The sequence below is a fragment of the Ochotona princeps genome, chromosome 6 (genome assembly GCF_030435755.1).
Source record: "Ochotona princeps isolate mOchPri1 chromosome 6, mOchPri1.hap1, whole genome shotgun sequence".
In the NCBI taxonomy this organism is placed as follows: domain Eukaryota; kingdom Metazoa; phylum Chordata; class Mammalia; order Lagomorpha; family Ochotonidae; genus Ochotona; species Ochotona princeps.
The window spans coordinates 10,630,878-10,658,346 of NC_080837.1; the positions used below are offsets into that span (position 1 = coordinate 10,630,878).

The 27,469-nt window shown below is 56.7% G+C and overlaps 1 protein-coding gene across 3 annotated transcripts in view; it reads right to left on the minus strand.

Moving 5' to 3' along the window:
* Positions 1-27,469, minus strand: part of ACSBG1 (acyl-CoA synthetase bubblegum family member 1) — a 41,481-nt gene that overhangs the window by 1,300 nt on the left and 12,712 nt on the right. Inside the window, exons 1-15 of one of the 3 annotated variants that reach the window (XM_058665564.1) lie at positions 22,655-22,697; positions 21,989-22,127; positions 19,100-19,198; positions 18,337-18,440; positions 11,084-11,304; positions 10,729-10,817; positions 10,420-10,540; positions 6,294-6,374; positions 6,025-6,174; positions 5,657-5,833; positions 4,435-4,616; positions 3,226-3,456; positions 2,482-2,699; positions 1,498-1,637; positions 771-1,017 (exon numbers count right to left, since the gene is read on the minus strand). In XM_058665564.1, the coding sequence (XP_058521547.1) occupies positions 771-1,017; positions 1,498-1,637; positions 2,482-2,699; positions 3,226-3,456; positions 4,435-4,616; positions 5,657-5,833; positions 6,025-6,174; positions 6,294-6,374; positions 10,420-10,540; positions 10,729-10,817; positions 11,084-11,304; positions 18,337-18,440; positions 19,100-19,198; positions 21,989-22,032 (2,104 nt within the window). In that variant the 5' untranslated portion in view covers positions 22,033-22,127; positions 22,655-22,697. Of the gene's footprint in view, positions 1-770; positions 1,018-1,497; positions 1,638-2,481; positions 2,700-3,225; positions 3,457-4,434; positions 4,617-5,656; positions 5,834-6,024; positions 6,175-6,293; positions 6,375-10,419; positions 10,541-10,728; positions 10,818-11,083; positions 11,305-18,336; positions 18,441-19,099; positions 19,199-21,988; positions 22,128-22,654; positions 22,698-27,469 lie in introns of those variants that run through there. The other 2 variants (XM_058665565.1, XM_004577907.4) reach the window with 2 other exon arrangements.

Sequence of the window (27,469 nt, forward strand, 5' to 3'; positions counted from 1 at the left end):
CCGAAGGAATGGAGCTGCTTGACGTGGGAATCTGTACCACATACGGGGTAACAAAGGACTGACACATGGCTCCTTCGGACACTCCCACGACCCTGGAAGCTGCCTCTGGCTTGGGGAGCAGGGGCGTCCACGTGGCTGAAACGAGCCCTGCTCTCCAAGTCACTCTCCTCAGCCTTGATTTCCTCTCTCTGGCTTGTGGTCATGGGTGGCTGGTGCACACGTTTAGTGCCTTGCTCACTGCACCACAGAATGGACAGCTTCAACATCAGGTCTGCGTGCACCATCTCCCCTCTGGGTGACCTCACAGGCGGTCAGCTCCTGTAAGCTCAGCCCTCAAGGGGTCATGGGATCTCACTGGAGATGTCACATCCACCTGCCCCATGCCACGAGCACCCCGAGGTGATGCCGCTGAGAGCCTCCCCCCCCTTTCAGCCAGCTGAGGCCACGCCAGAGCCTGCTCCGGTTCCGTGCTCTGTGGCATGTGCAGGTATGCAGAAGCCTGGAGACCCCAGTCCCAACCCCTTCTGGCAGCGTTGTGCTGTCTGCCTGGGGGATCCACCGTCATCCAGCAGGGGAAGAGTCACAGAGCAAAAACAGTGAAATGTCATGGGTTCCTGTTTGGGGGCTCCAGCACCCGCAGGCTGCACAGCCACCACTTCATGCACCCAGCAGGCCCTGTGGCCGCCTGCTGCCTGGCCTAGCTGCTGCCTCCCAGCCGCCCCTTCCTTTCCCACCACTGCCTTCCCGTGCACACCCCAGATCCCGCCTACCCAGCTCTCCGCCAGAGATGGAGAAGTCCTTCTGCAGGATGGCCCACTTCTGGATGTGGTAGGGCCGGGCTGCTGCATTGCTGTTTACTCTGCGGATCCCCTCCTCAATGGCCTGGTACACAGCCTCGTCCCTCTGCCCCACAATCTCTGACACCGTGGTGGCCTTGCTGCCCACGCGTTGGCAGAACTCCACGGCCTGCTCACTGAGGTTGTCTGTGGGGTCCGAGGTGTCGGGGTCCAGAGTGCACTACAAAGGCGGATGGCAGGGTTGAGCTGGGGTGGCCTGAGAGCCGACAGCAAAGCCATGCATACATGTATGTGCTATGTGAACTCTGTTCCAGAGAGATGGTTCCAGAAAGAGCAGCACGGGGCTCTGCATGGCCCCGCAGTGGTCCTAGAGAAGTCAGTGTGTGATGTGCAGGTGTGAACTGAAGGTGTTAACTAGTGTGAGGTCTACAGGTGTGATCTGCCTTGTGAGAGCTGCAGGTATGAGTGGAGGTATGTAGAGATATAAGCAGAATAATCATTGCGGCCTGCTGGGAAGGGAGGGGTTGGTGTGGGCTGTGGTCGCCCCACAGTGCAGTCAGTGTGACTCAAAGCCCAGGTACCTGGGTGGAACATGGCTCCAGCTGACCCAGGCCCAGGGCCCATGCCCCACCCCCCATACACACCGGCTGCTCATCCCAACCAGAGCCTACCCCTCCTCTCCCCCCCGCCCCCGCCGCACCTTCAAGGTAAGCAGCATGGACAGGAACTTCTTCTGGTCGCCAATGAGCATGGCGTTGCTGATGATAGGCACCTCGGTTTTCACCGCCTCCTCAATGGGCACTGGGGGCACGTTCTCGCCGCCCGCCGTGATGATCAGCTCTGGAGAGATGAGGCCACGCCCCAGGCACAGGCTATAGTCCAGGGGCCGCTGCTGAGCCCCAGCCCCTGGACACAGCCACAGCCTCAAAGATGAACAGTGAGCAACCCCCCACCCCCGCATCCTCAGCCTCCACTTGAACTCACTAGAGTTCTCGCCTGCCCACCCTTCTCATCCACCGTTCCCTCTGCCAGCACCAGCTCCCCACAGCCCATGCCTCGAACAGCTGGCATCGTTTCTTCTTCCTGCCTTCGTTTCATATCAATAGTTCTTGCACAGTCAGATATCTCCATGATAAAACCCCAACGGCCAAGACCAGGCACACAGACCCATGGGGCCAATCAGACCTGGCAAACTTCCAAGGAGATATTTCAGGAAAGCCAGGAGAGAGTGGGCTGGCTGCTGCACGTATCTAGAGAAAAGACGCTGGCCTCTCTTCGCGCTGTTTCTAAAAGCTCAAATTAGGGTTTCCGGCTGCTTGTTAACCAACCCGGAGCAGGGACGCCAAATGGCCTCACCTGCCATTACAAAGGCAAACACTAGGTGGCGACCGCGGCTCACTCCAGCAGCCACCTGTAGCTCCCAAGCCAGACTGCCACCAGCCAGGCCAGCGCTGCGGGGTTCACTGACCTGCACAGCTCAAGCAGGTGCACAGCCCAGGACCCAAAGGCGTGGATATCTCCTGCTCCTCCCTGAGGTGTCTGGCCTAGCCCTGGCTGCTGTAGCCATCTCTATCTCTCTACCCTTTCAAATAAATAAATGATTTTAAAAACCCCAAATACATAGTGATGGGAAAGAATTCCCAGAGGCCCCCCATCCTACCCTGCTGACCTCGGGGACACTCACCCTTCAGGCGCCCGGTGATGTACAGGAAGCCGTCGGCGTCCAGGCGGCCGGTGTCACCCGTGTGCAGCCAGCCCTCAGCATCGATGGCCTCACTCGTCTTGTCTTCCATGTTCAGGTAGCCCATGAAGATAGTACGGCCCCACAGGCAGATCTCGCCCACGCCCTCGGCGTCCTCGCTCACCAACTTCACCTGGCAGCCTGGCACCACCTTGCCCGAGCTGGCATGGGAGGGACAGGGAGCTGCGATCCCAGAGGGGTGCCTCCCTAATCTCTCAGTCATCCCCTATCGCCCCCTCCCAGAGTTTCCCAGTGGAATAACAGACTTAGTTCCTAAAGGAAAGGTTTGCCATGCCAGTGAGTGGGTGAGACTGCCCTGGCTAGGCCCATTGGGGGCAGACATTGAAATGCCACAGAGATGCCTTCCAGCTCTGCCCACTAGAGGGCAGGAGGGCCCACTTTCACCTCCACCCTCCATTCCCATGTCCACTTGGAGCCTGAGTCCTCAGTCATCCTGATGCACCTGCAAATGCACCCCTGTGAAAGGGAGGGAAATGATGGAGCAAATTCCTACCAACGGGACACCTGCTCAGCAGGTGAACTGCCTCCCACAGCTTTCACCCCCAGCCTCACCTGCAATAGGCAAGAGACTTAGCCAGGAGGGCAGAGTGGGCGCTTGAGATGCTCCCACAGAGGGTTGGGAGACAAGGGGTCCCTTAGGCAGGCGGCAGCCTAGGGCTTCCTCACCTATAGAGCCGGTAGTTGTAAGGGCTGGACATGAAGTGGGGGCCTGTGCTCTCGCTGAGGCCATAGCCGGCGTACAAGCGGATGTTGAGGCCGAGGAAGAAGCGCTGTGTCTCGGCTGTCATGGGTGCTGCCCCGTAGAAGCTCTTCTGGCACTTGGCGAAGCCCAGCGCCTGGCGCACCTTGGCCAGCACCAGGTAATCCGCCAGTCTGCTCGTGAAAGGCCTCAGCTCGCTAGCAGAAGAGGGGCAGGGACGGTTCCAGGCTCAGGGGAGAAAGGCAGCAGAGGGTTCCCACACGGCCATCTGGGTATCTGCTCTGACACCGGTACCAATGCCCAGCCCGTTATTAAATGTGTGCAATGTTGGTCGTGCCCATGAACATGCATGCTGATGGAGGCGTGTGTACACGAGTGTGCAGGTGACTAGGGCACACAGGGACACACATGGATGATCCCATCGGAAGCCTGCAAGTGCTGTGTTCCTGCATGTTTCCCTGACAACTGCATGTGGCAGAGCACACACATGCCAGGACCCACACACCACAATGCAACCCTTCTACCCTGAAGCCAGGCCAGGCTCCGGGACAGCAGGGAGTCTGAAAAAGCAATCAGCGGGGGACTGGCCTTGTGGCACATCAAAGCGTCCATGTGCAACATGGGCATCCCATAGGAGCGCTCATATGACTTCCGGCTGTTCCACTTCTGAGCTCTCTGCTAATGCACCTGAGAGAGCAGTGAGAGATGGAGCAAGTGCTTGGGCCCTGCACCTGCATAGGAGACCCAGAAGAAGCTCCTGGCTCCTGGCTCTGGACTAGCCCAGCCCTGGCTGTTGTAGCTATTTGGGGAGTGAACCAGCAGATGGAAGATCTCTCTGTAATTCTGCCTTTCAAATAAATAACTTTAAGAACTTTGCAAAAAGCAATCACAGGTGACAGCTGATGGATCCTGTGGGATTCAGGGGTGCCTAGGAAAGCTAAGGTCCCAGGTCTGTGGTCCCCTTCCCAGCCACTTACAACTGGCAGGAGTGCTTCTCAGGAAGTGGAGCAAGTGAGCCCTCCCAGGCAGAATCCCAGGACGAGGGCACTGGGAAGAGGGTGAGGCCCAGGCTTGTCTATGGATGGCAGTCTTTGCATGGGGTATCTGGCCTGAGAGGCCCAGGGAACAGCAAGCCTGGTGGCTGCCCCAGACCTCAAGCCTCGGGTCCTTCTCACCTGTGGGGGCAGTTGAGGTTCTGCTCCAGGGTCACCGACATGGCCCACAGCAGCATCTTGCGCCGGATGAAGCCGGACTGAGCCGCCACCTCTTGGATGCGCTCCATGATTTTCTCCCATACACGGGGCACCCCCATGTGGGACGTGGGCTCCACCTCCCGCAGGGTGTTCACCAGGCTTCCCTGCTCAGAGCCAGGAGGGAAGCAAGGCAAGTTCAGGGCCAGTTGCATCCGAGAGTGTGCCGTGTACACCCCAGGCACACCCCCCTCCACCCCGATATCATCCCCGTAGACTTGCGGGGGCCACCCCAGTCCCTCCTCAGTCCTTCCTGTGCTGAGGCTTTCCCTCTGACAGAGCGCAACCCCTGCGGTGCCCCAAGCTGCATGGGTTCTAGGAGCAGAACGAGCCAATCTCGGGGGTCCCTGAGATGCACAAGGGAAGCTAAAAAGAGAGAGCGCAGGGTGCATCTGGTGCAGTGGGGGAGTGCCCAGGAGTCCGTCTCACTTCCGTTTCCTGCTGCAGCCAGCATGCAGCCTCACAGCCAGCAGGGGTTGAGACCCTGCCAACCACAGGAGAGACCCGGATGGAGTTAATTCCTGGGTTAGGGCCTCAGCCTGGCCTAGCTATGGCTCTTGGGTAGGTGGGAGGCTTTGGGGGAGCGAACCAGCAGCTGCAAGATTCTCTCTCTCTGATTTTCAAGTTAAAAATCATTTTTTAAAAATGAAATCAGGGCCCGGCAGCGTGGCCTAGCGGCTGAAGTCCTCGCCTTGAACGCGCCCCGGGATCCCATATGGGAGCCCGTTCTAATCCTGGCTGCTCCACTTCCCCTCCAGCTCCCTGCTTGTGGCCTGGGAAAGCAGTGAGGACGGTCCAAAGTCTTGGGACCCTGCACCTGCGTGGGAGACCTGGAAGAGGTTCCTGGATCCCGGCTTCGGATCAGCGCAGCACCGGTTGTTGCGCTCACTTGGGGAGTGAATCATCGAACGGAAAATCTTCCTCTCTGTCTCTCCTCTCTGTATATCTGACTTTGTAATAAAAATAAATAAATCTTAAAAAAAAAATGAAATCAGACAGATGTCCCAAGACAGGTGCAATCTGCAAGGCTGTGAGGCAAGGAGGGGCGTGGCCACCGGCTGACCTCCCAGTGGCCCTCTCTGAGGACCGTCCCCAGTCCATGCACACCCAGGGTCCGCAGCCCCGCCTGGCAGGGGAGCAGGCTGACCTTCAGGGCGTCGGGCTCAGCAAAGCAGACCTGGGCACCCCACTGGATGCCTGTCCACAGGTCGTAGATCTGGGCAGCGATGTGGCTGAGGGGCAGGTAGCTGACCACCACCTCCTGCTGTACCTCTGCCGGCTGGATGTCACCCGCCTGGCTGCCATAGCGTGCTGTCCATGTGATCTGGAGCAGGGTGGGGGACAGGGGAGGCATGGGCTGAGCTCACCATTGCCTTGGGGACTTGGGGCTACTTGTTCAGAAACTGCGCCCACCCCTGGCCCAGGGTCACGCCTCTCCTCCCCTACCCCCATCCCTGTCGCTAGACCCAGCCTGGCCCCACGTGAGCCCTCTGCCCAGCTGGGTATTCGTCCTACATTGTCCTGACTGAGCATCACGCCCTTGGGGTTGCCCGTGGTGCCTGATGTGTAGATCAGCACGCAGCACTGGTTGGGCTGCTGGGCCTCGATGATGGAGTCCAGGGCCTCCTCGGGCACACCATTCCCCAGCTCCATGAACTCCTCCATCTGCAACGGGCCACCAGTGCAGAGGAGAGGATAAACAACAGGGAACTGGACAGCTTTCACCCTGCCCCCCACCTGCCACCACCCCCACCCCCAGCCCCAGCCCGGCCCCACTCCAGTACCGTGTATACGTTGGCCATCGGCTTAGGAGGCAGCTCTCGGTATATCACCACTGCCTTCAGATGTGGCAGGTTCTTCCAGATCTGTGTGGACAGGAGATGTATATTGCAAGGCCAAGGTCACCCCCTGAAAGGGAACCCCCATCAACCGGGGCTGTTCTGCTGCACAAGCGGGAAGAGGTCAACGATTTGGGGTGAGGGGAAAGCCCTACCTCTGAACTTTGACCCACAGCACAGTTGCCACCTATTCCCCACTGAAAGAACTTGGGAACAGTGGGGATGGGACAGGCAAGCACAGGGAAGATCTATCACAGCCTAATCCCAGGGATATAGGCCTGGGTGAGCGCAGCCAGGACCCAGTACACATGAGCCTCGGGTAGCTGAGGGGACAGAGCCCCTAGCTAAGTCTTGGCTGCTCTGCTTCTGATACAGCTCCCTGCTGGTACATCTGGGAATGCAGCAGAAGATGGTCTTTGCCACCCACATAGGAGACCAGGATGAAGCTTTTGGCTCCTGGTTTCAGCCTGGCCCCATTCCAGCCATTGCAGCCATTTGGGGAGTGAACAAGCAGATGGAAGAGTTTCTCTCTCTCTTACTATTCACGTAATTTTGCCTTTCAAAAAAAAATAATCTTTTTTTTAAGAGTTAGGTTCATTTTTATTGGAAAGGCAATCAGATTAACAAAGAGGAGAGACAGAAAGATCTATCCACTGGTCCACTCCCCAAATGGTTGCAACAGCTGGAGCTGAGCTGATATGAAGCCAGGAGCCAGGAATTTCTCCACATGGGTGCAGGGTCCCAAGGCTTTGGGCCATCTTTGACTGCTTTCCCAGGCCACAAGCAGGGAGCTGGATGGGAAGTGGAGCAGCCAGGACACAAACTAGTGCCCATACAGAATGCAGGCACTTGTAAGGTGAGGATTTAGCCGTTTAGCCATTGTGCCGGGTCCTCAACTAAATAAATCTTCACACACGCACGGTGCACTTTGAGTGATTGTGGGCTCTTTAAACAACATAACAGTGTAGATGGGGTTACAGCCCTTGTGGATGTGAGATGGAGTCAGCAGCAGGAAGGAGGCGATGGTCCCGGGGCTCCCTGGGGACTGCTACAGTCCAGTCCCGTACGGAACTTACACACAGCTTACAGAATGCCTATAGGGACTCTTAAGTATTCACAGGCCTTCCTGTAGTGTCAGCGGGAAGAGCTGCTGGGCTCTGCTGCCTGGGCAGTCAGGACAGCAACCTGCTCAGGACGGGTGTCATGTTTGAGAAACGGTTCTCCATCTGCAATCGGCTGCATCTCTATAGAGACGGACGGCAGGTTGCACACTACAATGGCTATATTAGTTGAGACCATATGCTAACAGGCTGGCCAACTAGGCAATGTGGACTAAACAGAAAACCAACATAAAAAAATAAGTCAGATGAGATTGGGGGAGTGGAGGAGGGCAACGACTGAGACCTCGGCCAAACCGGATGGGACAAACAGCGAGCAAGCACCCACAAGGTGGGCTTCTAGACCGTTCTGTCAGTTTGGATGGAAGGGCAGGACCCAACCACAGGCTGGCTGCAAAAATCTCGAAGTGTAATGGAACAGATTAAAAGGCAGGGAATCCAGAGTTGGCATTGTGGCATGTGGAGTAAGCCGCCATTTGTGGGGCCAGCATTCCATATCAGAGTTCCGGCTTTTAATATTGACTGCTTCACTTCCGATCCAGCTCCCTACTGTTCAATGTGCTTGGCTGCTGTGGCCATTTGGGCAGCGAAACAGGTGGAAGATTTCAGTGTCACTCTTTCAAATACATCTTTTTTTTCAAAAGATCAAAGAACATCAAAATACATTCATGCAAATATTAATCATACATCCAGAGCATGCGTTCACTAGAGGGAAGCAGGCTGGGAACAAGAGGCATGGGCAGGGATAAAGAGGACCAGTTCTGGGCACACAGTGGCATAGAAGATAGTTCTGTGCCTGTGGCTTCAGCATCCCATATGAGCACCAGTTTGTGTCCCAGCTGTTCCACTTCCCTTCCAGCTCCCTGCTTGTGGCCTGGGAAAGTAGCAGAGGATGGCCCAAAGCCTTGGGACCCTGCAGCTGCAGTGGAGACCCAAAAGAAGCTCCTGGCTCCTGACTTCGGATCCACTTAGCTCCAGCTATTGCGGCCATTTGAGGAGTGAAGCACAGAATGGAAGATCTCTCTTACCTTCTCTCTGTAACTCTGCCTTTTAAATTAAAAATTTAAAAAAAGGAGGGGGAATCAAAAAGGACATTTCTTGATAAGCTCTCAATAGAAAAGAATAACCCAAGCAGGTATAGACCCGAAACGGGGCTCCGAATACATGAAGCCGACCGACAGAATGGAAAGGAGAAAGAAATCACAGAATTGCTGGGACAAGCAGGCAGAAGGCCCCTGGGGGCAGACAGGGCTTCAGCGACATGGGAACACTGTAACACCGACAGTAGCCATTCTGATCTGAGAGTCACAGAATGTTCTAGACACTGGGGTGCTCATGAGGTTCCCCGGTGAAGTCTATCTCATTCCTGCTCCGTGCCTATGGTATTCTGGGCTTTGTTCAATTACGGACCTGCTGTCCTTGGCCTGCACTGCTGTTCCCAGCTCCAGCCCAGGGAGGGAGTTTTTTTATAGTTTCCTCCCACCTGGGGATTTTGTCTTAGGGAATGAGTTTAACTGTGACCTGGGCCTGCCACCAGGAGGAATTTCTTGTTTTTAAAAAATTATTTACTTGGGACTGGTGGGGTGGCTCAACCGCTTATTCCTTTGCCTGTGCCACTGGCATCCCATATGGGCACCGATACATGTTTTAGATGCTCCATTTCTGATCCAGCTCCCTAACAATGCAACTGGGAAAATAGCAGAGGATCACTCTGCTGATTTGATCACTCAAATCCTTGGAACCCTGCATCCACATGAGAGACCCATAAGAAGCTCCTAGCTCCCAGCTTTGGACTGGTCCAGCTCTGACTATTGCAGCCATTTGAGGAGTAACCAGTGGATGGAAGATCTCTTTTTCTGTTCTCTCTCTTTAACTCTTATTTTCCAAGTAAAATAAATCAATTTTTTAAAAAAATGTATATGTATATCTATTTGTTTTGAGAGGCAGAAAAATTTGGGGAGAGAAATGGAGAGAATACTTCCATCTGTTGGTTTCCTTCCCAAACTCCTTACAACAGCTGGAGCTGGGCCAGGAAGAAGCCAGGAGCCAGGCGCTGGGAGCCAGGAGCCAGAAGCTCCCTCTGGGTCTCCCATGTGGGTGGCAGGGACCCAAGAACTTGAGCCATCACCTGCTGCCTTCCAGGGTGCACACTTGCAGGAAGTTGGAATCAGAACCAGAAGTTGGATTGGAACCCAGGCCCTGTTGTCAGCAACCAAGGGTATCCCAGGCAGGGCTCTGAGCCCAGCACCCGGTGCTGTGTGGATGGGAACCAGTCGTCCAGGTTTGCTTCCCGGAGGGTTTACAATGTGTCCGTCACAGATGATGGCTGGCACCTGCTCCAGCTCCTCTGCCCAGCTGGGTTCCAGAGTCCCAGAAGTGATGACTCCTCTCGCCCCCGGGCACGCCTGGGAAGGCTGTGTCCTGGTTGGCAGCTCCAGGTAAACAGCCCAGCACTGGGCCTGGGAGGGACTCGGGACACATCCACCCTCTTGCCAATGCTTGGCTGCTTCTCCAAGATCCTGTGGCACCTGCTCTGACTGGACTCACTTCCCGGCTTGCAGAGAGCTCCCTTACCACATCCCTCTGAGACGCCAGAGTCCCCTTCATCCCCCGCTGCACTCTCTCTGACACCTGCAAGGGACCCCACACCCTCAGCTCTCATACCCCTAAATCTAGAGGGGGACCCCCTGTCCTAATGGAAAAACCATGGTGGGGGTAGGAAGTAGTGGCAAGTACATTGACCAGAAATCCTAGCTCAAGGCTGTCACTCACTTCTTGAATTCTCTGACTTGTCAGATGGGGAGGCCACACCGCCCACCTTGCTGGCTGTGTGTGTGTTGGGCAAAGCATAGGGGAGGGTGAGGGGAGACCCTGGCTAGGGGGCTGGGGACTGCAGGGGGCGAGTATCCATGAGGGCTTCCCAGGTCTGACCCGTGTCCGTCCTGTCCCCAGACCTTCAGAATTTTCTCCAGTTGCTTCTGTGTGTCCACCACAATGACGTTGGCGCGGCTGTCGCGAGCGATGTACTGACAGGCCTCAGGGGAACTGGTGGTGTAGAGGCCAGTGACGATGCCACTGTCGGGGAGAGCCACGAGGGTTAGGGGTCTCGGCAGGTGCCCTGGGCCCACCCTCTTACCCCAGCCCTCGCTGAGGGCCCCTGTGACACAGGCAGAGTCCCATGGAGCAGGGCCCAGGAGAGAGCTGCGAGGAGCAGGCATGGAGTGGGGGCCCACCTTGCAGCAGCTGGAGTCCCCACCACTCACCCTGCAAACACCGTGCCCACGGCCGAGAAGAACCACTCCGGGGAGTTGAAGCCCAAGATGGCTACGCTGTGGGCTCGCTCCAGTCCGAGCTTCAGGCCAAAGCAGACAAGTCAAGTCAGCCGGGGCAGGGAAGGGGGCCCTGTCCATGCTGCCCACCAAGTGCCCTGCTGGTTCATCTCAGGAACCAGTCACTCAACAGCCCCAGCCTTGCCCCCAGCCAGAGTGACTTCCCGGCGAAGGCCAGCATGGAGCGCCTTGCACAGATCCACAGTTCTCAGGGCAGGATCCAGCACGCAGCCAGGAGCAGCCTTGACAGTAGTCCTTCTAAGACCACCCCCACCCCCAGCCCACTCACCTTCAGGAAGCTCTTGGCAGCTTTGCGAGCAATCAGGTAGTACTGTGAGTATGTGATGTGCTCCCACTTGTCCTGGCGCTTGAATCCCAGGGCACTGAGGTCCCCGTACTTGTCCAGGGCCTCATAGAACATCCGATGCACTGTGTAGGGGATCTGCGAGCAGCTGGGGTCCATGCGCAGGCGCACCCGCCCATCGGCTCGCGTGGTCCACAGTGCCTCCTCTGTGGGATGGAGACCACGACCTGAGTCAGGCCAGCCTTGGTGGAGATGGGGGTGGAAGTGGACCCTGCTCTGGTCCAGTCCTATGATGCTGACAATGTCTTGGGCACTGGCAGTGGGGAGCCGGCAGGCAGTCAGGGGTTGGAGAAGGTTGGAGGATTACCTGGAGGAAGTGTGACTTGGCTTCACAGGATGAAGGAAGCTCGGAGAAGCAGAAGAGGGGAGGGAGAGGCTGAAGGAGGGGAGGGACCCTGGATGCACTGAGACTCCTAGTCTCTCCCTGCTGGAATGGCCCCCCCAGGGTGGGGCGATTATGGATGTCACAGAGTACAGCTGGTGCTCCAGAAATGCACACTTACTCTCGGCTTTCCCTATCCAGGTCCCCTGCTTTGTTTTATTTTAAACAAAGGAAGCTGTTTAAGAGGTGGGGCTGGCCCTGTTGGACACTGGAGGCCTCTTTTCCCTGGGGCAGGGGTACTGGTCCCTGTGAGGAGGGATAGGAGGGCTAAGGGTCAGGGCCTCCGGGGCTGCACTGCCACCTGCTGGCCGGGCCCAGGTGATCCTCTTGCTCCAGCCCTGTGACTCTAGAGGGGCACTGATGGCAGTCAGGTGCTGGGGCAGGGGTGAGAGAGTTCGTTCCTCCCTGCACGTTGGGAAGGTCAGGGGACTTACCAAACTGGGCAAAACCCTGGGCTCTGAGGCAAAAGGCAGGGCAGCTTGCAGGCCTTTCAGGCAGGCCAAGGGAGGGCTCACTTGAGCAACTGTCTCAGCCAGAGCAAGGACGCTCCCTGGCGTCCACTGACCAAAGACTCTCCCTTCTTTCCTCAAGACTTCCCCAAGCCTTTTCCTGCTCTGGCACCCCCCACGCTGGTGAGCCCCAGGGAGACACAGCCCCTGCACCTCAGCCTGGGCCAGGAACCTAAAACGAGGCGGAGCTGTGGAGGTGCAAAACCTTGACCCAGACACTCCCAGCTGGGTGAGGCGGCCTTGACCAGTCCTACCCCTTCCTGCCGGACTGTGACTTAAATGGGGTCAGGTGTGGGACACATGTGGAGGTGGCGTCCCACTGCACACACCTGCCTCCAGGGAGGTGGCCAGTGACCGCAAGTTTATCATGGTGCCCTTGGCAACCACCGTAGAGAAAGGTTATGGCAGCTTCCCACGAACGGATATAGATATTAAAGGTGGAGCCAGGGAGGCGGCCCCAAGCCCAGCAGTTGGGAAGGTCGGGTCCCACATCAGAGTGTCCTACAGCTTTAGAACACTCATGACTCCAGCTTCCTGCCAGTGCGGACCCTGCCTAACTGCAGGTGGCGACTGGGCCCCTGCTACCCACACACTTGCAAGACCCAGGCTAGAGTCTCCTTACGTCAGCCCGATCCAGCCTGGGGGTTGTTCTGTTGGATCAAGTAAGTGGGTCCTTGTCACTCACAGGGGAGACTCAGATGTAGTTCCCAGCCCCGGTCATTGCAGGCATCTGGGGGAGGAGTGACCCAGCAGATGGAATCCCCTTCCCACCTCCACTCCTTCTCAAATAAATGCAAAGTCACTTGTGACACCCAGGTCCTCCCTGCTACCCTGGGGCCTGAGGGACCCCCGTAGCAGCACCTCCTCTGGCCCACTTCCGCCCAAGTCCTGGGCTGGGGTCCAGGCAAGGGGCCCTTGGGCAGCCCTGAGTTTTCTCCACATTCCCAGGGCAGCCGGAGCAACCAGCTTTGGCCCAGATGTGACCGATTCTCACCAGCCATAGGGTGCCGCCCACATCACGGCCTCTCTGGCAAGCCCCACACAGAGGGCCCAAGAGCCTGCCCCTGCCTTCTTCACACACAGCTCCTTCCTGCCTTATAGCCCACCTCGCTGCACCTAACTCCCCTGCACCTCCTGCCTAGGGCCTTTGTTCAAACTGGGGCTCTACCCATGTGCTGCCCCCTCTCCAAAGTCTTCCATGGCCAACCGAGGGTTGAGTCTCATCAGGCTGCCTCTGCCACCAAGCCAAAGCTTCCTAAGGCTGCTGACCTCCCCTCCCACCTTGGATCAGCAGCAAGCTGGCCCTGAGCAGCAGCCACAGGAAGCAAGAGCAACGGGTTCCGTCCCATCTCAGTCCTAGCAGGACTGTAGGGCATGACTGGCTCTCTCCTCCCAGGCTTTGCCCTTGACAATGACCAGGACACCAGCTGGGGCCCATGGCTATCCAGGTACAGAGGAGGAGCTGGGCCCATAGAGTGAGTGCCCGTCCAGATGAGACAGCCTGGGCTGGAGCCCACCTTGTACTCCTAAAAGAACAGTAGACAGAGCTGGGGAGACCCTGTCCTGCTCGCTGTCAAGGCCCTGAGGCCACTCCAGCTCAGCAGCCTCTCAGATCACTCCCAGTGCTGGCCTCCATCTCAGATGCTAGAAAAGAAATTCCCACAATGGGTTAGAGGCTCTGGGAATAAGGGAGGGACAGGTCTATGGCCTTGGCTGTTGACCCCTGCTGCTCCCAGACCTGGTCAGGGTCCCTTGAGGACACTGTCCAAAGATGGACCCAGTAGGAGGCTGTCCTACAGATGGTGCAGAAATCAGGGTGGAATGAGAAGGGGGGGGGGGTTAACGAGAAGCAAGGGGCTGCTGTGTGGCAGGGAGGGGCTGTGTGAGCACGAGCCAGCAGGGTGTCCCCAAGTGGGCCCTCCTTTCTTCTGCCCTCACACTGACCCTCATCATCTCCTGAGCTCACATACCTGCCCACAGGCCACCCTACCTGGAATCCTCCCAAAGGAAATAGCCTGAAGCAGGCACGTTCGCATAGAGCAGAGACAGTTTCTGCTGCTGGGAGGACAAAGGGGACCTGCTCAGCTGCTGGGGGGGAGGTTGGCTGTAGATGACCTGCATGCATAAAGGGCACACCCGGGAGGGGGCAGCAGTTATCCTGGCAGACAGCTGGGTGAGGGGCAGGAGCAGGGAGTAGGCCAGCGTGACCATGGAGGTGGCCTCTGCAGTGGTGCCAGACGCAGCCTGGGCAACTGGTGGGGGGCCACATGTTGGGGTCCCAGGAGACCACTCTGACAGAGCCTTTTGAGATTATGCAGGGAAGGGCCTGGGTGTGACCCCAGCTGGGGAGCCTGCAGCTACAGTAATGAGCGCCCTTTGAACAAATGTTTGACGCCCCTCTCTGTCCTTGCTAGCTGGACTCCTGCAGCTCTGGGCCACATTGGGAATCAGAGTGGGCAGTTCTCAGCCTGATGCGTCACCTTGGAGGGGGCAGGGAGATGTCCCAGATGGGGAAACTGAGTCCTGAGTTAGCGGCTCCTTTGGTCCTGGAGCTGCCTTGCAAGTGTCTGGTGCTAGGGGACCAGGTCAATCGGCGGGGGATAGCAGTGGGGGTTCTCGTGTGTGGTGGGAGGCTCAGGGCATGCGGGAAGGTGTCTCAGCCTGCGTGTTTACTGGCAGACGTTAGAGCAACCAGCCTGAGTTACCAGTTCATCAAGCCATCCCCCACCTCTCCACCTTGCAGGCTAACAGGTTTACAACCCTTGGTTCTGCCCCAGGACTCTGTCTCAATCACTCAGCAGGACACCCGACATCCCTACCGGTATCCAGTCCCCATCTGTCAAGTAACAGAAGATCCGGGCACATGGAGGCAGCCTGGCACAAGCCAGCCGGTCTCAGCTCTGGACTCCATGCACACAGAGGGCCTATGGAGGCTGGGCCCACAAGGTCAAGGACCCCAGCGAGATTATTGGAAAGAGCTCAGTGCCCTGGAGCCTGAGAGCTGCCTTGTCCCAGGACCAAGCCACCCTTCCCCTCTCCCCCGCCCCCAACTCTGTATTCCATGCTTCCTTCCCAGGCTGTTCCCACAACATGTCTGTCCTCCCTGCTGTGGTCGAGTGACTTTCTCCACTGTGCATGCTGGTGGCTCTGGCATAATGGGGGCAGGGGAGAGAGGGGTTGAGAAGCACAGGCAAGGTCAGGCCGAAGCAGGAGGCCGTGGGAGAAGGAGGCTGCGCCAGAAGCAAACTGGGCTTCGGAGCATCTGGCTTGGGCTCCTGGCTCTTGGCTTGCAGCTGACCCTGGGGCTGTGGGGGCTGGGTGAGTGAGAGAGGCAGTGAGTGTGGCACTGCTGGCCCAGCTCTGAGGTGGCCAGAGAAAAGGAGCAGCTAGTCCTAGGACAGAAGCACCTGCCAGGATCCTGGTAAATAAGCATATTGGCCCTGGGGCCAGGATCTTATAGTTCCTGTGTGCTCCAGAGGACCCTGTGTGACAGGGTTCAAGGACTCAGGGTTCCCCCACCCTGCACATGCTGTGATGAAAACCCCAGGCACAGGCTGGTGTGTCCAGTCTCACTCCCTAACCTCCCTATTTACCTCACCATGGAGATAGGGGGATATGTGTGTATGTGTGTGTGTGGGTGGGGGGGTGTCCTGGCCCCTGCTTTCCACTTTGGGTCCTACCCTTAAGATGCTAGCTGCTGGGGCCAGTGTGATAGCTCAACTGGGTAATCCTTTACTTGCAAATGCCAGCATATCATATGTGCGGTCCTTGGTGTCCTGGCTGTTCCACTTCCTATTGAGCTTCCTGCTCATGGTCCTGGGAAAGCAGAGGAGATCGGCCATAAGCCTTGGGACCCTGTACCTGTAAGGGAGGCCTGGAAGAAGCTCCTGGCTCCTGGTTTTGGATCAGCTCAGCTCTAACCATCGGGGCCAGTGGGAAGTGAACCAGTGGATGGAAGATCTGTCTCTCCTTCTTTCTATAAATCTGCCTTTTCCAAAATAAATAAATTGATTAATTAAAACAACAACAACAGGGCCTGGCAGTGTGGTCTAGTGGGTAAAATCCTCGCCTTGAAAGCCCCGGGATCCCATATGGGCGCCGGTTCTAATCCCAGCAGCTCCACTTCCCATCTAGCTCCCTGCTTGTGGCCTGGGAAAGCAGTCGAGGACGGCCCAATGCATTGGGACCCTGCACCCGCGTGGGAGACCCGGAAGAGGTTCCAGGTTCCCGGCATCGAATCGGCGCGCATCGGCCCGTTGCGGCTCACTTGGGGAGTGAATCATCGGATGGAAGATCTTCCTCTCTGTCTCTCCTCCTCTGTGTATATCTGGCTGTAATAAAATGAATAAATCTTTAAAAAAAAAAAACAACAACAACAAAAAAAAACCTTTCCACCTGCCCAGGCCTGGGCCATCCAGTCCAGCACTGAGATGGACTTTCTGGGCCTTGAGAGGAGGGGGCTAGCCCAGTAGCAGTATGGGAGACCCAACCATGGGTACTGTGACAGAGTGCACAAGCAGGAGGGGGCAGTGGGCAGGGCAGTGGAACAGTGCTCTGAGTCCTGCTCACAAGACATCCTTCAGGGCCCCCAGGGCTTCCAAGGTCCGGGACTGGCAGGGTAGGGGGTACTGTTTGTACCTATTTCACACGCGAAGAGGCACCTGCACCTACCCTCAACCTCTGCAGAGCCTTTGCTGGGGTGTCAGGGCAGGATCAGGCCTCCTTGCCGTGGTTTTGGGGGTCTCTTTCTGGCTCCCCAGCTCACAGGTGCAGCCCGGAATGCTGCTGTGCCTTTGCACTATTTGGGATGGGCAGGAGTGAGAGGGTAGAGGGAGGCCCAGCAGGTGCCAGCCCCACCTCACGGGGGTGCCTCTTAGCATCCAGCCCAAAGCTCCTCAGGGAGTGTGGGTGGGTGGGGCTTTCTAGGGAGTGATGATGATGGAAATGTCCCAGGCCAGCCCTCTACCCCCAGTCTTTCCCTTCTCTGGCTGGAGTTCAGGGTCAGCAGGGCCTGGCCTGAGGGATTCCCTGGGGAGGCACAGAGACCTGGAAGCACTCAAGGGCTTCAAGAATCCCTGGAGTTGCTGCCTCACAAGGTTGATCCTCACAAGGAGGCAGGACCTGGCCAGGCCTGGGCATGAAGCCTCCCAGGTTCCAGAAGTGGGTAGTCTGTCTTCCACCTACTTAGAAAACACCATTACACCTCTCTGAGCACCCAGGGTCCCTCTCAGGCCAACCTTTGATGCTCAACTCCCAAAGGCAGATCACCCACCCCTGGAGCTAGGACCAGAGGAGGTTTAAGATCCTCTTTCTCCAGGAAACCTGCCTTGATTTTCTTCCTCACCCCACCTCTGCCTTGATCCCCCCACCTCCATTCCTGGCGGGCAGGCCTCGCTTCTTCAGCCTGTGTGTGTTCTTTTCCCAGGGTCCCAGAGTTGTTTGAGAACAGGGTTCCTAACAGCCCAGCACAGTTAGCCTGGCTGGCCCTGCCTGTGTCCTATGTCTTAGCTAGACTACAATGGCCTCAACCCCTGCACCTGCCATTACCTGTCCAGCCCCCATCAGTGCATCAAAGCTAGCGTCCCTCTCCTTGGTCAAAAATTGGCAATGCAGATCCCATGCCACCTGCTGTCACCTGTCACCTAGAAGTCCCATGTGACAGCAAGAAGACCTCAGGTGACCCTAAGACACACTTCTGGACCACACCCGGCCACCTCAACTGCCATCTCCACCTCACCCGCAGCCAGCTTCCACCCAGAGGATAATGAAAGTTGGGGGATGCCACCCAGGCCAGTGCCCACCCCCCAGCCTGCCAGCACAGATAACTGGGAGATGATAGTGATTTTGGTGCCAGACACCTGCTGTCACCTGTTTGTTTTGGTAAGCCGCTGCCACCCGCGCCTGAGGTGGCTGCAGTGCACAGTGAATTGCCTCACCTGAACCTGGCCGGGGTTGGTGTGATCCTGTGGGTAACTCAAGTAACAGTTGGTGTAAACAGCTCAGGATTTGGGGGTGGGGAGGACGCCAGGAGGAAGGTCATCAGAGCAGCACATGACCCTTCAAAGCTTCCAAAGTAAGCACACCAGCCTGCACCTGCCCTCAGGTGACCCACTGCCCCCCACCCCAGTGAGCAGGACCCGTGCAGGCCTCCCCGGCCTGGGACCCCTCCATGACCCCTATTTCGGGCCTAAGCCTCCAGAAGGAGAAACTTTCCCAACTCCTGGCAGAAGCTCTCCTCCAGGACAAACAGCCCCTCCCCACCCACCCTGCACCCCTAGCCGGCTTACCTGGGCCATCCACCTGGCGGTCATCCTTCACCTTCTCTGGGGCCAAGGGCTCTGGAGTGTGGCTCAGGGACTCCTTGGACAGTGGCTGCCTGTCTGCTGGGAAGCTGGCGGGGACAGGAAGCAGTGGTTAGGACTGCGGGGCACCCTGAGGAAAGGTGGCCACAGGCGCCACTGGGGTCCTCCAGAGCCCTTGGGGATCCTCCATGGAAGGTGGCCAGTGGGGCCTAGATGGTCAGAGTCCAGGGCTAACAAACCCTGCCTCAATCCCAGCCCCTGCCCCCTCCCACAGGCTTCCCATGGTTGGGAGAAAGAACCTAGGGCCCACCATGCTGTGTGACTCTGGGCAAGTTCATGTCGCTCTCTGGGGCTCCATGCCCCATCCTCATCCTCCTATCCCATCCTTCCACCCACCCCCATGGTCTTCCAGGTTTGGTCATCCACAGTTCCAAGTGTCTCTGGGCTTCTCTTCTCAGCTCAGCCCCACTGGCCCTCAGTATTATTCCTCTTTTGGGTGCACCTGGCCATGCTGCAACCCTCCCTGGGAAGTTGGGGGACGCAAGCACATGCATTTGGGTACACACCTCAGGCTTGTACAGCGCTGCTGGATTGCCCAAAGCCAGGCATTGGCTGACTCCACAGAGCCCACTGTGGTTGTGCAGTGTACAACCTGGGCAGCTGGTCATAGCAGCCCCAAGGCTAGGACATCCTGAGGCTCTGGGGAGTCCCATGTGTGTGTCGGCCCCCAGGAAGCTGGGCCAATTACCTGCTTCTCACATTCGGCCTGACTCCTTGGTGGTTCTGCAGATTCAAACTAAGTTTGCCAACACACCTGGGCCCACCTGGCAGTCGTCTGTTTAAGAACCTGAGACAGACATCAGGTGGTTATGAAGGGTGGTGTGGGGGGCTGGGAGAAGGAAAAGGGTGAGGGGTGCTGAGGTGGCCCCTGGTCCAGAACTTGGAAAAGGAGGCCTGAACAACCTTGAGGTTGCTATGGCAACCTGCTGCAGGTGGAGGAAAGGTGAAAAGGCTGTCTTTAGGGGGCTGTCTCTGGTTGCTGCAGGACCTGAACTAGAGCCATCTGCGGATAAAGAAGGCTGGGATGTGACTCAGAGCTCCAGACTCAGGCAACCAACAGGAAGTTTGAGGGAACATGTGCCCAGGGCGCAGATCCCCATATGCAGCACCGTGACCTTTACCCACCAGGCTCCATCCTGGCCTTGATTGACAGTGGGGCTGGCTGGGAGCCTTTTGGGAATCCCAGCTGCAGGGCCACCTGCCAATTAACCCCAGGCTGTAATCTGCCCCCATCACTGCTGCCTCCACACGAGGCCTTAGAGTCTGTGTTTAAAACCTTCACCAGTGCACTAATGACACTTGTGTGTCACGGGGCTCTGGTTTTACAAGAGCTGAACAAAGGCGACACAGGGAAGTCAAGGGCAGCTGCGCGCCAAACCTGCCTGGGACCTGCTTGTTTACAAGGGGAGGAGGACTGAGGGCGGGCAGTCCTGGTGCTAGCTGGCGTCCCAGCTCTCGGGGCTCTACCCGTTCCTGCCTAGCAGCCCCACTGGGTTTCTCTCCCATCTCTTCAAGGAGCAGTGGACCTTGGTCCTGTGCCAGGACACCCTGGGTGCCAGGACACCCTGGGTCCTGCTATTGGTGCCAGGAGAACCTCGGGCTCATGCTCGCTTCTGTGGGATGCGCAGATGGAGAGATGGTGGAGAACCCATTTCCAAATGAGCTGAGCTTGCATTGTCCCCCCACCACACCCTTGCTAGGGCCTTGGGGATTTGAGGCAGAGATAGAGCGAGAGCCAGATGGAGAGCAAGAGAGAGAGAGATCTTCCACCTGCTGCTTCACTCCTCAAATACCCTAACACAGCCAGGAACTAGGAACTCCATCCGGGTCTCTCACATTAGGGGCAGGAACCCAAGTACTGGGGCCACCACCTGCTGCCTCCCAGGAAGCAGAGTAGAAGAAAGCTGGAGTTTCTGAGCTTGCGGCTACTCTGGGAGGGACAGGTGGCCGGCGGGTGACCTCCCCAGGTGAGGATCTGTCCCAGGTGGTGGTGGTGGGAGTGACGGTGCCTCTGCCCACAGTGATGACTGATCTCTTCCGGTCTTTCCGGAAGATTTCCCCTGCTGGAACGCAGTGTCCTCGAAAGCTGGCAGAAGTCGCAGAGCAGGTCCCCAGCCTTGACAAAAGGAGTACGCTGGAGGGAGGGTTCTGTTTGTTTGGGACTGGCATTGTGAAGTTGTGAGATAAGCTACAACTGTGACACTGCCACCCTGTAATGGAGTACAGGTTCGAGTCCCGGCTGCTCCACTTGTGATCCTGCTCTCTGCTAAAGCAGCTGAGGATGGCCAAGGTCCTAAGATCCCTGCACCCATGTAGAAGACCATGATGCTGCTCCAGGCTCCTGGCTTCAGCCTGGCGGAGCCCTGGCTGTTGCAGCCATCTGGGGAGTGAACCAGAGGATGGAATATTTCTTTCTCCATCTCTCTCTCTCTCTCTCTCTCTCTCACACACACACCTCTGAATAAATACATCTTTTAAATGTACTTACTTATTTGAGAGAGAGATGGAAAAATACACACTTAAAGAGATGGAAACTGAAAAAGAGGGAGCGTGTGTTTGCCATTCACTGGGTTATCCTCCCTTCCCCAAATGCCCACAACAGCTAAGACTGGACCTGGTCAAAGGCAGGAGTCAGGGGCTCAATGCAGATCCCCCACACATAGGCAAGGGTCCTAACTAGTTGAACCAACACCCACTGCCTTGGCCCCCACTCTGCACTGGCACGAAGCTGGTGTTAGGAGCAGGCACCAGGGGTCCATCTGGAATTTGCAATTCTGAGGCAGATGGTGAGAACCCGGAAGGATGGCCCTTCTGCTTGGTGAGGACGAGGCCTTGGGACACCCTTGGCTCCAGTGCATGGAGCAAAGCAAAAGCAACTGGTTTTGCTTCTACCCAGCAGCGAGCCAGACAAGCCCGCCAGAGAAGGGCGTGTCTGAGCAAATCTGTGTGGGGGAGGCAGAGGAGGCTGGGAGAGCCCCGAGTGACCTCTCTGTTTATCATCCTCTGCCAGAGGAGTTCCATGGGGACTGTCTGAACCCAAAGCTTTTCAAAGCTCCTTTCCCTCCTCTTTCAGGAAGTCCTCCTAAATTTTTCCTCAATTCCTTTTTGCCCTTGTAGCTGGGATGCTCCAGGTTTGAGCCTGGAAGGCTGGCCAAGGCTCTGTAAACTGCTTAAGAGTGTGGGGGTCACTCCTGATTCTGCCTGCAGGCCTGGAAGACCCGAAGCCTGGACTCTGGAAGTGTTGGCATGAAGCTGCCTAGAACTGAAGTTCACCCATCCAGGCTCAAAATATTGGATAAGCTGTGTGGCCCCAGACTGGTCACTGTTTTTTTCTGAACCTCAGCTTTGTGGGGAGGTGGATGTGCTTAGGAGTGAGTTGGCTCTCACTGTGGACTCTCAAGGGTCTCCTGGAAGTAATAGGAAGCCAGAGAGGATGACGGAGTTGGGGAAGAGATGCCCCAAGTCCCATCTGGGGTGGGTAGGAGTGGAGGCACTCCTTGGGGGAGGTAGGCTGGGAGGCCACGGTGGGGCAGGGTGGGACTGCGTGGCAGGTGGAACCCTGGTTCCTTACACGGACCTTAGGCTGAAGGCGGCAGCCCTGAGTAGAAGTACCTCTGGCATGGTTCCCGGGGCTGGGGTGGGGGGCCGGCCACACCCCGCGTGCTGGCCCGGGAGTGCACGGGAACCTGAGAGAGGCCCGGCTCAGCCGAACCGCCCTGCAACAGAGACACACAGAGTGAGTCACAGACGGGGGCAGTTGTCGTCCTTCCTGGGAGTGCCTCTGCCACTCCTGGGGCCAGGCACCTGGCTGGAATTTACTCCCCAGTGAGTTGGACATTCAACAGGGTGAACAACAGCACACTCCTTCCCCTGGAGGTGGCCGGCTGTGGCCTCTCAGTTCCCCCAGGGACTCATCTTTGCAGATTCCTGTTTTCTGGAGGCTTCTGGCCTCAGCTCTCTGCCCCCTGTCAAGGTCTAGCAGGTGGCACCTCTCGCCAACCTAGGAGGCACAGATGGGAGAACGTGCCTTATAAAAACTTGGAGAAAAGGCACTTACCTAAACCCTTCCCCTATGCTTAAAAACCCCAAGCAGGGGAAGCCAGCTTCTCTTCACCACCACCCAAAGCGACAACACAGCGCTTATTAAAGTCACCCCTCAAAGATCAGGACCTGGCCAGCTCTCTTTTCTGACTTGACGTCCAGCCAACCCCGGGGACTCGCCCAGAGGGGCCACACCACTCACCTCCTCCTGGGCAGGGCACTGGCAGGTAGCCGGCACGCACCCCTCCGCTCTTATGCGGCTAAGGCATGGTGCGTCTGGGAGCCGGCTGCCGCGGTGCCCCAGGTTCTGGGTGATGAGGCAGTGGGGTTGGGCATAGCGTGGGGACCCGCCCCAATCCGCCCCCGGGCTGCAGGTGAGGTGTGGCCCCAGATACCTCTGACCCACCTGGCACGGGTCCCAGCTGCCCACCTGCATGACGCTTACATAACAGGGGTGTGAGGCAGGTGAGGGACCTGCCGGTGCCGGTCGGGGAAGCAGTGTTTTGGCAGCGATCCTGGGCGGAGCCTCGGGAGGTGCTCCTCCCTGTGGCATGGGGTCCCCCTGGGGCTGGGAGGGAAGCTGGCATGTGTGTGTGTTTAACCACTTTATTTTTAAAGGTTTATTTATTTTATTACAAAGGCAGATATACACAGAGGAGGAGAGACAGAGAGGAAGATCCTCGTCCGATGATTCACTCCCCAAGTGAGCCGCAACGGCCGGTGCGCGCCGATCCGAAGCCGGGAACCTGGAACCTCTTCCAGGTCTCCCACACGGGTGCAGGGTCCCAATGCCTTGGGCCATTCTCTTTTTTTTTTTTTTTAAAGAATTTTATTGTTATTGGAAAGCCGGATATACAGAGAGGAGGAGAGACAGAGAGGAAGATCTTCCGTCCGATGTTTCACTCCCCAAGTGAGCCGCAACGGGCCGGTACGCGCCAATCCGATGCCAGGAACCTGGAACTTCTTCCGGGTCTCCCACAAGGGTGCAGGGTCCCAAAGTTTTGGGCCGTCCTCAACTGCTTTCCCAGGCCACAAGCAGGGAGCTGGATGGGAAGTGGAACTGCCGGGACTAGAACCGGCGCCCATATGGAATCCCAGGGCGTTCAAGGCGAGGACTTTTAGCCGCTAGGCCACGCCACCGGGCCCTGTTTAACCACTTTTACCTTGTTAATCACGTATGCCATGTCAAGCTTGTCTCTTCTTCAGACCCCCATTGGGCAAGGGTTTTTTGTTTGTTTTCCCTGAATGGACCCATTTTCCGGATGTGGTGGGGGAGGCCAGGAGAAGGACCTTGGCCTGCTGAGGTTTACCCTTTATTAACATCGTAAAAACGGCCAGCCCTCATTCTGGTGCCCGCCTCAGGAGGGCCCCTGTTCCCCAAAAACAGATATCCCCACACCTGGAACTTGGCCTTCTCGTGCCCCTCCCCCTCCCGCCTCTGCTCCCAGGCCTGGCCAGCAGGCTGCTAGCAGCAGTTGGTCTCCCGCCAGCATTCTCTCAAAGCAGACACCTTACCTGCCAAGAGCCCCTTCCCACCCACCTCGCTTCAGTTCCCTGAAGTGTGCGACTGGGCATCTTTGGGAAGTGCACCCACCCCTTCCTCTCCAATCACCACCTGCAAGCTTGTGTCAGGGGTGGTGGGAGGACCTTGAATGTAGTAAAAAAACCAAGGCAGCCATGGCCGGGATGAGGGGGTGGATTCTGAAGCCCCTATTTTAAGGCAAGGCGTTGCTGTGGACAGGGGGGTTTTAAAAGGCCCTGAATCTCATGGGGGGTGGGAGGCAGATCTCCATACTGCACGTGGCGATCAATGCCAGAGCCCTGGTTCAGGGTGGATCTGCCCCTCGCCACATTCCAATTCCCATGGCTGCCTTTCCCAGCCACCCTTGCCCACTGCCGCCTTGACTCTGGAGTGCTGGTCCTGAGCCTTCAGTGGGTTATGCACCTGCTGGAAACTCTCTCTACCATCAACACACAGCTTGAATCCCCCCTAGGAACCTAGGTGGGCCTGTCCCTCTCCTCCACTCCTGTTCTGGCGCTGAGCCATGGGCACTGGGCCTCACAGGGCTGGAGACGGTGGTAGGGATGGCCTCACTCACCTCAGACAAGCTGGGAACCCGTACCCACAGCCTCTGCCCCTCGTGGACTTTCCTCACCCAGGAAGTTGGGGCAGGTGTTTGGCATGATGCCAATGAAAGATGACCCTGGGGATGCTGCCATTCTGTCTCAAGTGCCTGGGGTTCAAGTCCTGGCTCTGCTCTCCACTCCAATTTCCTGTTATGGTGCACCTTCTGGGGAGACAGCAGGTAAAGGCTAAAGTGCGTCTTCCCTGCCATGCACACTGGAGGTCTGGATTGAGTTCCTGGCTACTGGCTTTGGTGTGGCTCAGACAGTTCCTTGAAGGCATTTGGGGAGTAAATCAGTGGGTGACAGCTCTCTCCCTCTCTCTCTCTGGTGTGCCCTCTCACTCTTTCCCTTTCAAATAAACAAAAAAGTTTTAAAAAACCACTTGGGGGCTAACACTGTGTCATATCCCATAGGGCACTGATTTGAGTCCCTGCTGCTCCACTTCCCATCCAGATCCCTGCTTTTGACCTAGGAAAGCAGTAGAGGACGGCCTGCATCCTTGGACCCCTGCACCAACATGGGAGACCAGGAAGAAGCTCCAGATTCCTGTCTTTGACCTGGCTCAGCCCCAGCTTTTGTGGTTATTTAGGAGGGCAAACCAGCAGATAGAATATTGTTTTCTCTCTCCCTCTCTTTGTAATTCTGACTTTCAAATAAGTAAAGCAAATCTTAAAAAAAAAAAAAAATCAAAGTGGTTTGAAAACTTTAATAGTTAGAAAGCCAGCACATAGATCTTTCCAGAGTCAGGTGGACCTGGGCATATGTCGTTTTCCCTTTCCATTTCTCTGCAGAACCACCTCTTCCAGGAAGCCCTCTGGTAGCTTCCTCCTGGAGCTTCCCCAACCCATGCCCTCCCAGAGAGCTCAGCACTAAGGGACCAGGGGGCTGCTTTTGTGATCGTTCCTTTCCAGAACCTGGCGCCAGGAATGCTGTGTCGATGCCTGCATGTGCTGGGGGCAGTAGAGGGAAGAAGCCTGGATGTGGTCTAAGAATGATGGGCACAGGCCTGGCGCGATAGCATAATGGTTAAGGTTCTCGCCTTGAATGTGCCGAGATCCCATTTGGGCGCCAGTTCTAATCCCGGCAGCTCCACTTCCCATCCAGCTCCCTGCTTGTGGCCTGGGAAAGCAGTCAAGGATGACCCAAAGCCTTGGGACTGACAAAGACACCGTCAAGGTCACCGTGGGGCACTGGAATGGAGTGTGGGGCAAGGGAGTTCTGTGAGCCTAGAGGAATCTTGCCCAAGGGCAGGAGCTGGAATCTTCCATGTGAGGCAGATGGCAGGGGCCCTGGGCAATAGGGAAGCTGGGGGGTTGGGGAGGGGCTGGAAGAGCTAGTACAGCAAGGCCTTGGCTATAGACCCAGGCTGTGGGCCACTCCAAACCTTGATTGCTGGGCTCACAGCCCTAGGGCCTCAGGCAGAGACAGTGACCTGCTGGGGACCCAGAGTCTCTTCAAAACTGTGAAAGCAGATCATTACCCGCTAACTCTCCCCACCAGCAGCACCTGAGGAATGCATTCAATGCCAGGTACTCTGGTTCCCAAGATGACACAGGCCCAAGGGTAGTATGCTTTTAGGAGGCCTCATCATCTCCCAGGACCCATGGCAGCTCCTCCTTGGGCCCCTGCCTCGGTGGGCGGAGCAGTCTAGCCAGCCAGTTCGCTTCTAACCCAATTGCCAGGGCCTGGAGTGTCCCAGAGGCTGAAGCCGAAGCCCACTGCCTGCTGCTGGCAAATAAGGGAGCTGGCCATGGAATACCTACAGCCAACAGCCTGCTGGTCCCAGAGGGTTCCTGCAGCCTGGGACACCCGACTTCTCCCCCAGCCCAGGATTGGCTTCAGGGGTATGAGATTGGGCAAGAACCTGGCTGAAGAGGATGATGAAGACAGGAAGACCCTGAGCAGGGGTCAGGCTATACAGCAGCAGGAGACTGCTCTCTTGCAGGGGTGGGAGTCCTTTTTTTCTACTGAGGGCCATTTGGACATTTATAGCCTCATTCATTGCCCACTCAGAATTGTAGCCTTAGAGATGAACCTGTTGTTGCTTTCTGGAATTTTGAGTCCCCACCTGCCCATTGCCTTGGCAAGGCCACCCAACCAAATGATTTCAGAGGATCCCCTACCCCTATAAAGGGATTTTATTTTGCTTTTTTTTTTTTTTTTTCTAGCCAACAGCTAACATTTACATGGTATCTGCCAGGCAGTATTCCAATTGTTTTACATATGTTAGCTCACTGAACCTTCTCAATAATCTTATCAAATAGGCACTAAATTGTAATCCCATCTGATGAGGAAGTAGAAGCTTGAGGCAGAGAAAGAGGGACTTGCTGAAGGTTACACGCTGGTGAAAGGGAGAGTCAAAATGCAAAGTTCAGTGGACCGGGTCCAGATTTCATGTTCTTACCCCTTCACACACTCCTCCCAGCTCCATCCACATGCCTCCTCAACACAAGACTTTACCAACCACAACTGACTGGCAAAGACAGAGCACGGTGGCTTAAAAATGTTAGTTAAACATGCATGTATTTCTTAAAAAGAATTATTTTGTTTTTATTTGAAAAAGCAGATTTATAGAGAGAAGGAGAGACAGAGAGAGAGGTCTTCTGTCTGCTGGCTCACTTTTCAAAGGGCTGCAATAGTCAGAGCTGAGCCAAACCGAAGCCAGAAGCCAGGAGTTGCCTCTGAGTCTCCCACGTGAGTGCAGGGGCCCAAGGACTTGAACCACCCTCTACTGCTTTCGCAGGAAGCTGAACTTGAACTGGTCTCAGAGAAGCCAGGACACAAACCAGTGCCCATTTGGGAGGCACTCAGAATACAGGATGCCAGCATCGCAGGCAGAAGCATGGCCCACTACATTTCAGTGCTGGCCCTGAATGTATATGCATTTAAC